Source organism: Daphnia pulicaria, chromosome 4, assembly GCF_021234035.1.
Source record: "Daphnia pulicaria isolate SC F1-1A chromosome 4, SC_F0-13Bv2, whole genome shotgun sequence".
Classification (NCBI taxonomy): Eukaryota; Metazoa; Arthropoda; class Branchiopoda; order Diplostraca; family Daphniidae; genus Daphnia; species Daphnia pulicaria.
This window is the reverse complement of record NC_060916.1, coordinates 20,892,755-20,909,934: the sequence shown is the minus strand read 5'-3', so window position 1 is coordinate 20,909,934 and position 17,180 is coordinate 20,892,755. Positions and strand designations below refer to the sequence as shown.

General features: G+C 44.5%; 1 protein-coding gene across 2 annotated transcripts in view; it reads left to right on the top strand.

Annotated features, from left to right (window-relative positions):
* Positions 1-15,314, top strand: part of LOC124337587 (protein prickle-like) — a 46,094-nt gene extending 30,780 nt beyond the window's left edge. For both annotated transcript variants that reach the window (XM_046791632.1, XM_046791631.1), the window contains 9 exons: positions 1,755-2,193; positions 10,598-10,852; positions 11,013-11,216; positions 11,293-11,491; positions 12,196-12,570; positions 12,854-13,521; positions 13,597-14,067; positions 14,150-14,375; positions 14,446-15,314. In XM_046791632.1, the coding sequence (XP_046647588.1) occupies positions 1,755-2,193; positions 10,598-10,852; positions 11,013-11,216; positions 11,293-11,491; positions 12,196-12,570; positions 12,854-13,521; positions 13,597-14,067; positions 14,150-14,375; positions 14,446-14,813 (3,205 nt within the window). In that variant the 3' untranslated portion in view covers positions 14,814-15,314. The remainder of the gene's footprint in view (positions 1-1,754; positions 2,194-10,597; positions 10,853-11,012; positions 11,217-11,292; positions 11,492-12,195; positions 12,571-12,853; positions 13,522-13,596; positions 14,068-14,149; positions 14,376-14,445) is intronic.
* The last annotated feature ends 1,866 nt before the right edge of the window (positions 15,315-17,180 follow it).

Genomic DNA, 17,180 nt, shown 5'->3' with positions numbered 1-17,180 from the left:
AACAACAACCAAAAAATGACTTTTTAATATCAAACAAGATGGAGGGAGAGAATCATCCCCCCGAGGGCCCAGCACGAAAAAATCTGTGAGGTGTATATACATATCCTTATCCTTATAGCTCCTCTATATCCTCTGTAAAAAAGAAATGGAGAGAGAAAATAAAAGGGGAACACAACTTGAAATCTTCTATCGTTAGGTAAATAGTAATTGGAGATGTCTTGTTGTTGTCGTTGTTGAAAGGGAACCAAGTGGAAGAGAAGAAGTCTAGTCTATAGACGAAGAGGCGCACGCCTGGATCGGGTGTCTCCACTTGTTACTTGATCCGTCGGCGGCGGTTTTGGAAAAAAAAAACGAACGGAAAATTTTCATCCAAAGTTTTTTTTTTCTTTATTTTTTCATTTTTGAGGTTTTCACTTGTATTAAAAAACAAACAAAAAAATACCCACGACGACGAAGAGTTAGACCCCCCCGGAAACGATAAACAATGCACCACTCGTGTTTGTATTATTAAAAAGGAAAAAGAGAGGGGAAAAGAAGACTTAAGGTGCGTCAGAACCAACAACATGTTGTCTCTCTCTCTCTCTCTCTCTCTCTGCCGTATTCTTCTCTATTTATTATTATGATTATTATTTATATCATTAAAAAGAGATAAGAAAATGATGGAAAGTTTTGAAAGTTTTGGGCCAAGAATTTGTGATGGTGGTTATTGTCATTTTCCAGAATGGCTTTTCTGTTACCCGAGAGAGGAAAAAGGCCATCCACCTCTCCCTTGTCATTCTAATTAAGCGAGATAACAAATGACGAAAGAATTTTGTTCAGAGTTGGCTACTACTACTAAAATACCGACCGGAGATGATTGCGCGACGCTTAATAATTCATCAGCGAGCTAATCCTGACACGCAGAAATTTCCATCGTTTCTCCGTACCCTGCGTAAACACGTACATCAGCCATTGACCGTCGTTTGTATAATCAGCAGAGTTCTTACCAGTTTTTTTCTTTTCTTTTTCTGACGGCCGAAATGAAAATTTCGGCTTCTTCATTTACAAATTGAATTCCGTCCGGGGTACGCATCAAGCAACACTGGGCGCTGTGTGATGTATAGCAATGGAAGAAGAAGATTCTCAGACTGGTTGTGTATAGCGCCGAGTCGTGATGAGGAAAAAGGAAGCCCATTTTGCCGCGCTCAGAGGAATGCAAATGAAATTTTATTATTTTTCAGTGGGGTTTTTGTTTTTTCTCCTATTTTCTTGGGTTGCCTCATTCTTTCCACCATACCCCCCAACCACCCCCCGATGGAAGAAGAAGAAGCCAACCCAAACCTTCAGCTCAACACAGCACTGTGGCAATGTGGAAATTCCGTTTGATTGATTCTACTCGTTTTTGAATGATGACTCGTAATCACACACCGGCGCGAATGTTCCGTGTGTCTCTTTGAGCCCAGCCTCCCACCACCACTCCCGAAACCTGCTCCTGCCGCTGCTGCTGCTGCTGTGGTTTTATTTTTATGTATTTTCATATCTATTCCATCTTTTCCTCAAACGACCCAGAAAGAGACTAAAAAACCTGACCAGAAAAAATAGAAATCCATTTTTCTTTCGCTACTCAACTCGTCCGCGTCAAATTTGATTTGGCATATGTGACAGAACCCAAAAAAGAAACGGGAATCATCTGTCATGTTATCTGTGCTTAATCCGCATCTTTATTTATTCGTTTTCTCTTTTTTTTTTCTCTTTTTGACTTTTTTGAAAACCAGAAAAGTGTGTCGTAACTGCAAATGTCCGCGGGAGGATCATCAAGAACAGCGTCCGTATCAAGTTGGAGGTACCGTTGCGAACGGCGGCTACAACCCGCCGCCGCAACATCAACAAATGATGCAACAGCAGCAGCAGCAGCGGCCGGGCTACGCGCCGTTCCAGCAGCCGTCGCCGCAGTCGCTGACGTCGCAGTCGTCGGAAACGCAACTGCTCTCGGCCAACTCTTCGTCGGACAAACTCGTTGTGGGACGAGGCGCCTCTGGCCTCTTTCACCCGCTGCAATCATCATCATCATTGCAGCAGCAGCACAATCATCCCCATCATCATCAGCTGGGTGGTCTGGCGACCGACGTTTTGCGACACTCCCAGTCGGACGATGATTCGGGCTGCGCTCTCGAAGAATACACGTGGGTTCCACCCGGATTGAAACCCGACCAGGTAATCAAACCCATTCCATCCCATTTCATCATCATCTTCTCTTCTTTTCTTTTTTTTTTCTTCTCCTTTTCTTCGAAACGTGCGTAGTTGGCCGACAGAATTTGTATTTTTACCGGTTCTTCCACTCGAAGCGATTTTGCGTGAATTTGATCACGCGCTCGATCGGATATGCAGATTGAATTTGATGATTTTTTTTTTACCCCTCTTTTTTTCCCATGTCGTTCGAATGTCTAAACGAAAAAAAAGATAAAAGATAAACCTAAAACCTGTGAGGCAGCTGACGTCATTTTCGTTCACTTGATTACTCTCTCACCAAAATAACACTCTCTACGAAAAAAGAAAATTAATCGATTTGTCCGGCCCCCTTGGAAAAAAAGAGAAGGGGGGAGGAATTAGAATGGGGAAAAAAACAAAAGAAAATGAACTCAAACGTTTTCCAGCATCCTCATCACACCGGCTGGTTGCATTGGGTAATAATGAGGCCACCGCGGACCGTATGGTGTTCGGTTGGCCGTCCAGTCATTAATCATCCAAGTCAATGAGAAAGGGACCTACCACCTATCAGAGTCTAGGGGACTTGGACAGTTTGGATTGGACGAATGGAACGCGCACCTGAGGGACACACGTTTGGCACGTTGGTCTGGCGTTTCTACTTCTCTTTTGCCTTCATAATATAATGAATCGAGAACAGGTTCCACGTTTTCTTGAACCCTTTCAGACACGCACATCTACAACGTCTGCATCCTGAAGAAAAAAAAATTGTTTTGAATATTTTGAACGAAAGACAAAAAAAAAAATAAATAAATAAATAGGCAAAATTTAGGGCGGGGTCAATCCTTTCTGCACGCAAAGGATTGAAAAATTCAGCAGCAATGGCCTTTTTTTCCGAAGCCTTTCGGGATCAAAGGTTTTCCTTTTTTTTTTTATTCATCTTCTTCTTCTTCTTGTTCTTGACTACATTTAAACTCTTTTTCGTTCGGTTGTTGCGGCCTTTTATTTTCATTTCATCTTTAGAAAGTTGCACGCGACGCGGGGCAATTCAGTCATCATTAGGGTCATTATTATTATTGCGCGGTTGATTATTTATTTATTTATTTTCGCATTTCGCCGCCGACTTTCGACCAATCTAACGCCCTCATTCGCCCAGCAGTCTATTCTAAATCCCATGCAAAACTCGTTGAGCTCCAGAATTTGGACATTTTTCTTTCATTTTGGGGGGGGGTTGTCATCAGAGGTCTTATACAGAGCACACGAGCCTTTTTTGGACAAATTTTATTTTCTAAATTTGAAATAAAAAAGCGTCCCGCGCTCTTTTAGTCACCGGTAATTGCCCCGGTGGCTTTTTTGCTGGTTTTCTCTCTCTCTCCCGTTTATTATTCGCCCGAAAAAAAAAAGTTTTTTAACGCGCGGTGTCGGCGGGCACAGGTGGTCGCGCGCTCACAACCTTTTCATTATACTATCGCCATCGTCGTCTTCCCTTTTTTCTTCTTTTTTTAGCACAAAAGCTCGCAAGACACACACACACACACATTAGGCATTCAACCCCGATAGAAAAAAAAAGAAGCGGTCGAAACTTCTTCTTTCAATATGAAAAGAAACGTGTAAAAGTGAGAAAGAGATGAATAGACCAAGACAAAAATCTTCTTCTTCTTCTTTTTTTAAGGGCAGGGCGCTAAAGAAGAAGAAGAAGAATCTACACAGAACCACCTGTTGTACCCACACGGCTCATTTGAAGAGCGGAGAGAGTGTCTAAGATAAGCTCAAAGAAGAAACCCAAGGCAAAAAAGAAGGAGAGAGAAAACCTCGTCCGGTTTTTCTTCTTTTTGGTGGTTCACTTTGCTTCATCCGGCGCGCACTCACGTGTATTTATTATGCGTCTGCGATCTAAGCTTAACCAAGCACCTGGCAATTACGCACAAAGGGCTCCTTTTCTTTCATTTGGAGGGGGAGAGAGAGAAAAGTCCGTCACGAAATCGTCTAGAAAAAAGTAATCAAAGGTCGCGAGAGGTTGGCTTGTCATTGCGTTTCCTTTTGGCTGTTGTTGCTGCTGCTGCTGCTTGCAGTTGCAGGTGCCACAGAGGTCGTCTAATCGCCTAACGGGGCAAAGAGAGAGAGTGAGCGAGTGGATTGTGTGTGGAGTAGTAGTAGTAGATGGTAGGATGGATGCCAAGGCAATCATTCAAAAAGACGGAGCGAAAGAGGAGGAAAAAGAAATCAAATGAAATCAAAAGACCTCGAGCTGAGAGCAGAGAGCAGAGAGAGAAAAGTCTTTTGGCCTCCATCGGGTGGGACGATTGCCAGAGTGGCGCGCGGGTTTTATTTTCTGCCTTAATTGAAAAGCTCTTTTGTTTCTCGAGCTGTGCAGCAGTCACCACACACACACCAAAAGTCGATTTTGTCGTACTCCCGAAATAATAAAACAGTCATCGGTGGGAGGGCGGAAGAAGGAAGAAAGGTGGTGGTGGGGTTTCAATGACTTGATCTACCCCCTGCTGAGCGTTTGGTTTACTCCGGATTCTCCCGGCAGCCGCACGGCCGGTCGAGGGGTGAATGAAGATTTCAGTTCAAAGTTGATGAAATAATGAAGGAAAGAGACAACCTCCATTAAAAGAAAAAAGGAGTCGAGGTAAAATCAAGTCATCCGTCAGCACGAACCATCACGCTGGCATTGCCATCGCACGCGCATGCACTCCGCTGGATGCGCTCATCCGCCCGACTCGCGCGCTACATTTTTCTTGATCATCAATTACCACAAGCACCGGTCGCCAGGTTTTTATTTTATTTTATTTTCTGAGATTCCGTGAAAAGGTCGGAAGGGGTTGGCCTATAGTATATAATACACTTCACTCTCCGCTGAAATAGTCTACCAGTGGTGGTTGATGAATGGATCCGGCTTGACGACGGTTGCGTGCTGCTTGATGCCGCCGCCCTTGTACACACAATGGAATCTCTCTCTCTAGTACCGCTGGCAGAAGAAGAATGAGACGTACTACTATTTATATACTAGATACTAATCTTACAAATCAAACTCATATTTGAACATACGAGTTGTTTTTTTTTTTTTTTTTTGCGCATCCGCAATGGGAATCAATAGCGAAAGAGATGGTGTGATGAGATAGCCAAAGGAAAAAAAAAGGGGGAACCTCCTATAGACGTGGGTTATGCACAAACTTGTGATTATATTGGCCAGATAAGGGAGGAAGAGGGACAAGATTCTCGGGTGGGGATCAATCGATTCCAAAATTTGGGTTTTCTCCTCTCTCTCGAGGTGATTGCTGCTGCCAGTCGAACACAGGAATGCCGAGATTTATATACAGTAGTGGTAGAGACGAGAGAGTTTGCATCAGACCCGGAGAAGAAAAATCTTTTTTTTTTTTTCTCTGTGTGATGTTATTTCACGCACGCAGAAGAGAAGAAGTGAACAAGAGGAGTGATAACTGTTTTCTTCGTTTTTTTTTGTTTTTTGTTCTTGCATACCTGGACGATTCATCACTCAGCAGCGGGCCCCGGCGTGTGGAGGTGGAGGTTGTTGCTTGTGTGTTGGTTGTGTCTTAGAGAGGTACATATCTCTCCAAGCGGGGGAAAAAGAACCCACGACCTATAAGAGAAAAAGAGAGAGAGAATAATCATTAATCACCATCGGGAGATCCTTTTTTTTAAGCAACAGCGACCGTGTGGGGCCGGAATCTTTTTTTTTTTTTAACTTTTAACTTTTTCACGTCGTGACGCCGGTCGCCGTAAAAAGGAAGAAAAAGAAGAAAAACGGTCAGAGTTGTGTGTTGTGTTGGTCTCGGGCGATATGTCGACAGCCGCACAATAGGTCGGTGGCGTGATGATGACGACGCGCGCGCCGCCTGCATTTCTTTCTGCTCCAGTCATTGATGAAATTTGAATTCCGTCGCTTTTTTTTTTTTTCGCCCGTATATCGTTTGTTATACTATATGAAGAGCGTCCAACTCGACTTGTTCTCGGGGCCGTCGTGATAACGGGCCCCCCAACAAACACAGCCGGGACAGCACGCGGAAAAAAGATGCGCGTGGATCTTCCCTCGACTGCACGTTTGGCCATCTTCTTCGCGGCTGGAGATGTATTTGTTGCCAGCTCATGGGCTGACTGGCCCGTCTCTTCTCTTTTCTTTTCTTTTTTCCTTTTTTTTCCCTTTATCATTTTCTTTCTTTCACGATTCGACACATTTGAATAGGTCAAAAGGGGCCCCATTTGTGGCTCTTTAAATGTTATTCATTTTTCCTCTCTTTCTCTATTGCGCATGGAATAAATAAATAGATAAGATAAGAAGAAAGAAAAAAGAAAAAAAACATCATTTGACTACAGACGAGATACGAGAGTCTCGACTCTCATTTGGGAAAACCGCGGCTGATTTGAAAAAGAAAAAAAAAGAAAAAATTTCTTCTTCTTCCCTATTTTCTTTCCTTTTCTCATCCATCACGAATTTTGCGGCTAGGAACTATAGGGTCACATTCACACATAGTGGCACCCAATCACCTGGTCAACAACATCGAAACAAGGCCCTTGTCTTCCGTAAATTAACCTTGAAAATGAATCAGGGGAGGAGACAGAGTCATGAGAAGAAGATGACGTCTATACACACACACTCAGCTCATGTGAAAGTAGCCTTTAATAATAATTCCAACCACCATTACCGAGAACTGTGGCGAAACCGCAGCAGCGGCAGCAAAGTCGATGGATGTGGTGTGATTACCAAACTGATTGCGCCAGCGCTAAAACATAATGCTGTGCGCAGCGCTCATCATATTCCTGGTGATTCGTAGAGGGCCTGCTGCTCCATCGGTGAGCTATAGTACACATACGTCAGCCTATAGATATTCATACGCCAAAGACTTTTTTTTTTTTTTGTTCTCCATAACTATTTTTTCGTTTTTTCCTTCCTTCTTTTTTCCCATTCGGGTCTTTCTGATGTACCTGTCAGCAACTTGTTTATCAGATCCATCACACACTCACTCACACACAACACTACCGTAAGAGCATCTCATTTTCTAGCGGCTGATGCAGCAGCAGCAGCAGCAGCGGCCATCGCGGCCACAAGCCCCAAAGTTGCTGGATGAACTTCTTGATTTTCTTTTTTTCCCGAGTATAGTTTCGTAATTTTTTGGAGCCGGCATAGGATTGAGATGTAAAGGTTAGATAGATGTGATATGAGAACCGAATAAATAATCAGTTGGAAGAATTCGGTATTTTTTTTTTGAAACCAACTTGTGAATTCAGAGCTGCGTGTCGTTCCCCGTCGCGGCGATGATCAACGAGAAAGTCAACAACCTTATTACAAGCCCCTTGTGCGGGTCGTGCGAAATAAGGGGACTCTCCGTCTCTTTTGTCTGCCCTTAACGAGAAGAGCTGAGCTGAGCTGAGCTGAGAACCAGCAACGAAAAAGGGTGTCGTGGACTCTTGTTCTTATTAATCAGCTCAGACAGCTGGCGGTGTCGAGGCAAGGGGAAAAGGCAAAAGGGACATGATCGCCCGTCGAGTCCGAAAAAATAGTCGAAGAATTTTTCTTTCCTTTTCTTTTTTACACAACAACAACAACAAGCAGCGAAGACAAATATATTTTTGTGCGCTATATCCATTTGAATATCTCTCGCGCTATTGAGGCATTCACACGCCCAATCGTCTAAACTATCCTAGTAATCCTGCAGCATCATATATATACGTGTGTGTGTAGTGTGAGTTTCTCTTTTTTCTTTTTCCTTTTCCCCCCTCCGTTTTCAGACCTCCTCGGAGGTATTTCTTCGACAAGAAGAAGAAGAAGAAACTTCATGAATTGCTAATCAATCGGACCCGCACCAGGCCGCCCGTTGACTTTGGGTCTAACGGTTCATGTGCGTACACTCGAAGCAACACACACCAATGTCTAAATTCTCTTTTTTTGTTTTTTGTTTTTTTAATTTCCATTTTTGTCGAGAAGACTCGATAGGAGAGGAAGGAAATTCATTTTCTATTTGACCTATCAAAATATAGTCTCTTCTTCTTCTTCTTTTCCTTTTTCCAATGGTGAATGCGTCGATGGTGGTGGTGTGGTGGTGGGCGCGGAGGGGGGAATGCACCCAGCGTTGCAGCAGGTAGCACGTCATAATATTTGTCTGTGAAAGATCCCAGCAGTGGTTCCAAGCCGAGGAATCTGTTCATTTCTTTCATTCTACCCCTTTTTTCTCTCTCTCGCTCGCTGCGTTTCCTTGTTTTCCATTCATCGCATTGGATGTCGCTCGTAAATTATTTCCCCCAAGAAACTCTCGACAGGAGTCCCCCCGAGTCTTTTTTTGAGTTGCCTTTTCTTCTTTCCTGACGATTTCTCCGACACCTTTTGAAGGTAGAAAAATTCATGTTTCGCGCGCCATTGACTCGCCTTTTGAAATTCTGGAAAAAAAACATGTGTATAGAATGGGGGCTGTGCTGTAATAGTTTGACCAAAAAGACCCGACGTTGGTGGCGGCCGAGGTGCTGAATTGAAAGAGAAAAATGTGTCGGATGACGTTGAACATTTTTGCCCAAAACGAGAGAGAAATAGTCGAAAAGCGGTTTTTTGGAAAATGTTGACAGTCACTCGAAGGGCGATATTCCCCCACCACCACCACCAACAGAAAATCTGAAGGAAACAAGACGAAGATGTTCGGTGCTGAGAGACCGCAGAGTCTAGAAGAGAAAAATGATGTAGTGGGAATCTATCAGGGCGTGACAGTTTTGGCAACGCCCTTCAAGGTCTCCCCGTTGAGGGGAAAAATTCCGGAAAAACAACAAAACCTGTGTGGGTATTTTTTTTTTGTTTTCCTTTTTGTATTTTAACCGAACCTTGGGACATAAAAATAATAAGAGTCGTAACGTACAGAACCCTATAGCTGGTAGATTTTTATAGGTTTTTATATTCTTCTATAATAACTGAGAGAAACATATATATATTTCCACGTCCTTATTTTGCGCCGTGAAACGCAAATCAATGCAGATTGATTCCACGACAGGGGGTATTGATTCTTCTTATTTTCTTTTTTCCCCCCTCTCTTTTTTTCTCGATATCCCGCTGGATATTGACGCCCAAGTGCTGAATACTGGGATGGATAAGACTGCCCAAAAGTCAATCTTATTGGGCGCAGAGAGAAAAAATATTTTGTTTACCTTGTTCTGAATCAACAGCCCGCGATTCAAGAAGGAAAGAAAACAAGTTGCATTGACGAATGGGACCGACATCTCTGACCTGAATATCTGAACTTTAGCAACGAGAAAGTTATGGGAGGCAAGCAAACAAACGCCAAAGACAAACCACAAACATTACATTTCTCTCTCCGAAAGTCCCTTTTTGTCCCATTGTCGACATTCTGGTTCGTTTCTTTTCGTTCAAAGTCTTTTTACAAGACTCGGAGAAAAAGAAATTCATATCGTGTATAAAATGCAATATAAACTTATAAAAGAACATGCCATACATCAAAGGTGACTTTGATGTATTCAACGGGTAATGGCTTTACATATATCTCGGGTTGCGCCACGCCAAAAAGTTACCAGAAAAGAAGAAGAAGAAGAAGAAAAAAAAAACGTCGCCGCCGTCGCATTGAAAATATTGTGGAAACTCCATTTTTTTTCTTCTTCTTCTTCTTTTTCTTCTTCTTCTGTTTCACCTGCGGGTTTTGTGTGACTCGTTGCCTTTGTTTTTCTTTACGACTGGGCCTCCCTTTTACGGACCACTGCCTTCGTCTCTTTCTAGCAAGAAAACCAGACCGGAATTTTTGTCTTCCAAGTGTTTTTTTCGTTCTCTCTAAACATGGTCTTATGAAGCTATCAAATAGAGGGGAAATGACACCCAAATCGGTTAACTTGTTGCTTCACCATCTCTCTCGGCCGTCTTTTAGGCAAATGATTTGTTGTTGGCCAAGCCCTGCCCTGTGATGCGGTACACGTTTACCCTGTTATTTCTTCTTCTTCGTCGTCTTTCGTTAGAGACTCGCCGGGGTCGCACGCTATGTAGATGTGTACGCAACACCACCAACCACCCCGCAGCTTTTCGAGAAAGAAAAGGGGTTACGTCTGTAGGTTGCGTGTTCACAAGAGTGCGGTCTCTCTTTTTCTTTCTGCTTTTTTTTTTTATTAATTTTAATATTTTTTCTACCACGAAACAAAACAAAAACACAAAAATTCCGTCCGGCTATATAGTTTCTCTCTTCTAGGAAAAATTTAAAAAATCATGGCTGACTGGATTGACGCTCCAGATGATGTTTACCTGTCAGGTGTCAGTACGAGTTAGAAATTGAAACGAACGAACGAATTCTAAATTCGTTGAATGAGCGTGAAGAATAAATTTCAACTTGTGCAATAGCTGAATTTTACAAATATTCTTGGAACCACTTTTAAACTTTTTGTGTTTGTTGGTTTTTTGTTATAACAGGTTCATTTGTACTTTTCCGTGTTGCCGGAAGAGAAAGTGCCGTACGTCAACTCGATTGGCGAAAAGTACCGCATTCGCCAGCTGCTCCACCAACTTCCGCCGCACGATAATGAGGTGCGCTACTGTTCTTCGTTATCCGAAGACGAGAAGAAAGAATTGCGGCTCTTCTCTGCTCAACGAAAGCGCGAGGCCCTCGGACGGGGGACCGTGCGCCAACTACCTGTCGCCAATCCGGTACCCACCTCTTGCCATCAGGTTCGTATCTATCGTCGTTAAAAAAAATATATAAAACGGTCGTCATCGTTAAATTTAAACGGCAACAACAAAAACAGGACATGTTTTTCTTTCCTACTTTGACTTATCTCCAATCTTAACATTTTCTCTCTTTTTTTGGCGGGAATTTTGTACGGTGCAGTGCACAGAACCGATGGGCGGCGGTGATATGGCCGTCATGGCTTCCCGCGCTGGACCAGCCCACTGTTGGCATCCGGGCTGTTTCTCCTGCAGCGTCTGTCGGGAATTGCTCGTCGATTTGATCTACTTTTATCGCGATGGCCGACTCTTTTGCGGGCGACATCACGCGGAAACTCTCAAGCCCCGTTGCGCCGCTTGCGACGAGGTAGTAACCCAATCAAATTTGATCGCTCAGACTGCACTATCAAATCATCACGAATTTCCGATTTTCTTCTTGACAGTTGATTTTGGCGGACGAGTGCACGGAAGCGGAAGGCCGGGCCTGGCACATGCGCCACTTTGCCTGCTTTGAATGCGACCGAGTCCTGGGCGGCCAGCGTTACATCATGCGCGACTCGCGACCCTATTGCCTCCACTGTTTCGACGCCATCTTTTCCGAGTATTGCGACGCTTGCGGCGAACCAATCGGAGTCGATCAAGGTAAAAGAAATTGATTTCTCTTTTGTGAAGAGTTAGTCAGGTATGCATCTCATCAGATTTCAGCGATCGATTGATGCAAGATGAGATTTTTTCTTTCCGTTGGATCGGGAAAGAAAATCTTTTTTGATGGCCCCATGACATTCTATGCCCCCCAAATCAGAGAGAGAGAGCTGATGGCACACACAAAAGCTTTTCGTCTAGCTGAGCTATTTGAGATGGTCTGTCATTTTCTGATTCAAATGAATGCTTTGATGCATGATGAACTCTTGATCCGCTCTTCGGAGCAATTGAATGTCGCCAAAACCGGCGGGCAGTCCTCAATAACAGGCTCCTATACGCTCATCATCCATCAAACGTTCAGCCCGCTCATTGAAATGCAAAGTGCGACCTCTGTTGGCATTATCAATGATTGAGTTTGCCCTTATTGGGCGACGACGATATCTTGTCTGATCCTCAAGTGCCATTCTCTCTCTCTCGCTTCGTTCCTTCTCTCTTAACTCTCACTCCATCAGTGAACAATGAATAATGGATACAGAGTGGTGTTGGTCTTCCCCGAGCCACCCACGCGTGCAGAGAAAATTGCGGGCCGAGTCGTGCCCAGTCTGTATCCATTTTGCAACGGCCGATTTATTTCCTCCCCATCACCATCCAAATAAACATGAAAATAATTCATTTCTTTTTGGGGTAATAAATGGTTTTTGCAGGTCAAATGACGCACGAAGGCCAGCACTGGCATGCAACGGACGGCTGTTTCTGTTGCCACACGTGCCGGGCGTCATTGCTGGGCAGGCCGTTCTTGCCCCGTCGCGGACTCATCTTTTGTTCGATTGGGTGCAGCAAAGGAGAGCCACCAACGCCCAGCACCGACTCCAACGCCAACACGCCCACCCACAGCAACAGCAGCAGCACCAACAACAGCTTGATGCATCACCACCACCATCAGTCCGGCATCAGCGGACCGAGTCCGTCCCTGCTTCCGTCCATCGGCTCGCCTTCATCGTCCGCCTCCCGCAGTCCGAGACGAATCAGGTCTGGCAAGACCCAGCAGCACCAGCAGCAGAGATGGCGTGGCCGAAATGGTATTTCTTCTACCTAGCTCGACACTTTTTATGCTCATCATAATCTCTCGCCGGGCCATATAAATTTTGCATAATCTCAACTTATCGCCGAGCGAATCAATATTTCGTGAAATCACGTTCAGAGACTTTTTTTGCTCTTTTTTTAAAAATGCCCTTCTGGCGTCGCTGGCGTGCCGGCCGATTTCAATATTTGATTTCCAGTGAGGACCGTGGCGAAACTGTTTTTTTTTCTTTTTCTTTTTCTTTTTCTTCTAACCGTTTCATTGTTATAAAACGTTCACAGGTAATCAAGATGACGCCAACTCGGAGACGACCGAAGTCTCAGACTATTCCAGCAGTCAGCAGCAGCAGCTCCAGCAAGCACTTTCGCCCGCATCTTCTGCCAGCCTCAACTTGGGTTTGCCTCCGGCTCCGCCTCGGAGCGTGACCAGCGCCGTCAGCGCCGGATCAGATTTGAACTCTCCGTCGCCCAACCAAGTCCGACGCTCAAAGAGGCAGCCCATGACGGATTTATCGAGCCTCGGCGGATCCAGCCTGAACACCACCGCCAGTCCCCTGTCATCGCCCATGTCCAGCGTCGGCATCGCTCATCGTGGGGTCGTCGACTACCGCCAGCACGTCGCCTCGCCCGAGCTGCCACCGCCGTCGGCTACCACCAGCAGCAGCAGCAGCAACCCGCCGATCAACTTGCAGCAGTTCGCCTCGGCTGGCAACTCGCCCACTCACGTTTACAGATCTCCGCGAATGGGCCGAAAGAGCCTGCGCCCCTACCAAGCGCCACCACCGCAACAGCAACCAGCCCCTCCGCTCTACGAGAATCATCCGCCCTTGGAAACTCTTTCGCTCGACGATTCGCCGCGCTATCGATCCGAGCCGTTGATGTATTCGGGCCTCCCTGGCAGCCCCGAGCAACAACAGGTGGAGCCGAAATCGACCGAAATGCCCCGCCAGGTAACGATCAATTTATCAGCAACGCATGACGTCCCTCGCTAATGACTTTGGTCCTTTTTTTTTTCTTCTCCGTAGGAGGTGCAGACGGAAAACGTGGCCGTGGCACCGCCAACCTCAAATGCTCAATCTACGCCCGAGTCGGCGACATCAACAACAACCGATCCGGCCGTCTTGAATTTGGAACAGCTTCTGAGCAAAGTGGCCGCCGGCGGAATGGCGCCTTTGCTGACCAAGCAGGTGCTCGACAAGTTGCTGGAAGCCGCAGCAGCGGCCAACTTGATCCAGCCACAGCAGCAGCAGCAACTGACAGGATTGCGTCGCAGTCCGGACGCCCATTCGTCGTCTCTTCCGGATTTGTCGACTCAAACGGAGCCGGACGGCAACCAGACTGGGTCCAACGATGACGAAGAAGAGGATACTCCGGCCGATGCCAGTTCGCCAGTAGGCGACGGTTGCACGCCTCGAAAATCAAATCTAATGACTGGGCGGAGTAAAAACGGCGGGGCGGATTCCCGACAGCTCAGCGTCAGATTCGATCCAAATCAAGTGAGACTAGTTATAATCATTATTTTGTGATCGTGTGGAAGGCCGCTAACGCGTTTTCTCTCTTTCTTTTTCGTGTCCCCAGGTACCGATGATCGAAGGAGCATCAGGTGGTGGCAGGAGCCCCGAAGGAGACACCAGCAGCAGCAGCAGTAGCGGTGGCTGCCGAAAAACCCACGATCATCACCATCATCACCCGTCTTCCTGCTCTTCATCATTTTCTTTCAAGAGCGGCAGTCGCAGGAAACAGCAACAAGTTCAACAGCAAAATCCCAATGTTCCGCGCTCTCACTCTTACTCCGGACGCAGCTGTATAATAATTTTTTATTGCTTTTGATCATCCTAAAAGACTGAAAATATTAACGACACATTTTGATTTAGCTCTTGAAGAGGCGATGAATAGCGGCAGCGCTACCGCATTTGGATCCCGAGCTGAAGCTGGTCCCAGCAGTGGCCGACCGGTCAACAGACATCGCCCCATTAATGACATGGACATGGTGAGCGTCTGCTCCACCTGCTCGAGCTCGAGCAGCGACGAGGAGGAGGACTACTCATCTTACCGTCTACCGGCAGCGCGCCGAGCCGCCTACGGTGGCGTCCGGATCAGTTACGTGCCTAACGACGCCATGGCACTGGCTTCAGCCCGCCAGCGCTCTCAAACGCTTCAAACTTCGGCGACGGGACTGTCGTCGAGAGCGGCCTCCGGCGGAGGCGACAAGGAAAAGGACAAGAATTGCATCATATCTTAATTTGACACATATACACGCACACAACTCACTTCATTAAATTACATATACTCAGTGAAAGAAGGTCAATCAGTTCTGTTTGAAAGAAAAGGATATATGCATCACAAGTTTGTTTGCCTTATCATATAATACCGATAGAGACTAACTCTAAAAAAAGAAGAAGAATCTGAGTGTGTTTTTCTTGACTGGAAAAATAGAAAATGGCGAGCACCCAAAATCAGAAAAGCGGAACGACAAATCCTGGCGATATATTCGGTTCATCGATGTCGTTAATACCTTTGGGTGTTGCTTACAGAATTTACGACCACGAGTTGCCACAGTTGTTTGTTTGAATGTGGTCGATTTCTCCAAATAACACACCAACAGTTGGTTCTCGTGCAATAATAGGATTTCTTATTTTATGCAAATGTTTAATAATTATTTATATATAAATATGTATATTGTCAATACATACAGTATATTAAATGAGCAAGATTGGCTACAGTAATACAATTTTTGACTTAACACCATCTGTTTCATTACATTTTTTTTTTAAATATAGTATAAGACTCATTAATTCCTTTTTCAAAAAGTTCCAGCGTTTGATGGGTTTGGAAAGGTAAAAAAGGTTCTTTTTCGATCCCTTCCTTTTCTTTTTCGTTTACTAACCCTACCTCTATCTATTACATTACTAAATTTGCAACGCCCACCAGAATGGCAGTAACGTTTGTCTCGTGATCAAGTGCGGAAGTGTTTATTTTTACGGCGTGTATTTGTTAGTGAGAACTTTTAATTGTGCGTCCTGCTGTGCCTGTAAATTCTGTGGAAAGTATTTTTATAAGAGCATTTGATTGTAAACCGGGGGCAGTGATGCTATATTATCCGGACAAAGTGTGCAAAGGATGTGTGTAGAAGGCGTTGCTGTCAGGATTCAACTTCACGAACATTTGGACCAGGATCGTCTTGTTGGTAAGTCGTAATTAATTTACTCACTGCATAGGCCCACGCTAGAATAATGCCATTTGTTAGCTCACATCCCATCCCATATGCTCGGCTGGAATAGCTAGTTCCTCCGCACTTTTTCCATGAGGGCGTAAGAAAAACAGAATTTTTAACCCCATTTTTTTCCATCGCAGCAATACGTCGACGTATACACCGATGTATTATGTAAATTGCCAATTTGGAATTCTTATTGTATACATCCAAGGAAAACAGAGCTGTAGCTGCTCCATTTCAATAAAATGAAATGCGAGCAGAAGATTCGCTTGTTGAGAAAGCAAAGGTCTTTGAACTTGACAATGTTGACTACACACTATACTCCACTACTCTAATCTCATGGTGATGTTCTCTCTTGAGACCGAGAGTCTCATTTTCCCGATACGGCTCTTATACCAGACGAAGCTTCTACGTTTTTAAATGCAAAATGGATATGACGCTAAGATGATGGAAAGTGCAACATCGTATTACACCCTTAGATGTTGTTAGCATAAAAATAAATTGAAGTTTTTAAATAAAAGGATAGATTAAAAAAAAACGATATTTTGAAGTGGTATCTGATCTGGGTACACGTTTGCAGTTCAATGCGCTGCATACTGGTCTTTAATTGAGCCGACTTGCGTTACCGAGAGAACGCTTACGGTCAGCGATCTTAATAAGGTAAATCGTACGACCTATCGACTCAGTTGTGTTGGACCGTGTATTGATGAAGGAGACATACAGATTATATAAACACAATTTGGGAGGGGCAAGAAATTGAAACGGGTCTTTTGGTGAGATGCGGTGGTGATATCCGTTGAGCGCTGAGTGCACATCTTCGTGTGATTTTAATCGAGTCCGAAAATTGTCATTATACTATTCCCTTTAAAGGAACACCATTGTCCCCTCCCCCTCCTAAAAAAGGGGTAATCCCTGGCATCCAAATTTCAGTATCTTATACAAATCCAAATTCAATTAAAATTTTAAAATAGATTTTAAAACATCCAAAGCCGTGGGATCAGATTATGCATGTCGTTCCAAAGAGCAAAGATGCTCTCAGTTTTGTTAGGGTAAGCACCTTGGCGTATGTAAAGTTCATGGAAGATTTGTTTTAATGATGTGTAAGATACACACAAAAATATTCTATTTTAAAACAAACTAAAATTCAAAAGTATTTTAGTAATCGTAAGTATCGAATTCCGATGCAAGCGGCCGATTACTAACGGATCCCCCAGCTTGCAAAAGGTCTTTCAATTTCGTTGCACCGTCGAAAGATGTTCAGTTTAGACGACGAAGACACTAGTCAGTCAGAAATTACTAGTTTTGAAGTGAGCGAGATGTCTCTTAACCAGTATTCAATAAATTGCGAAAGTGACGAGAAGATCTCGAAAAACAAGTCTGAAATATACCGACGGT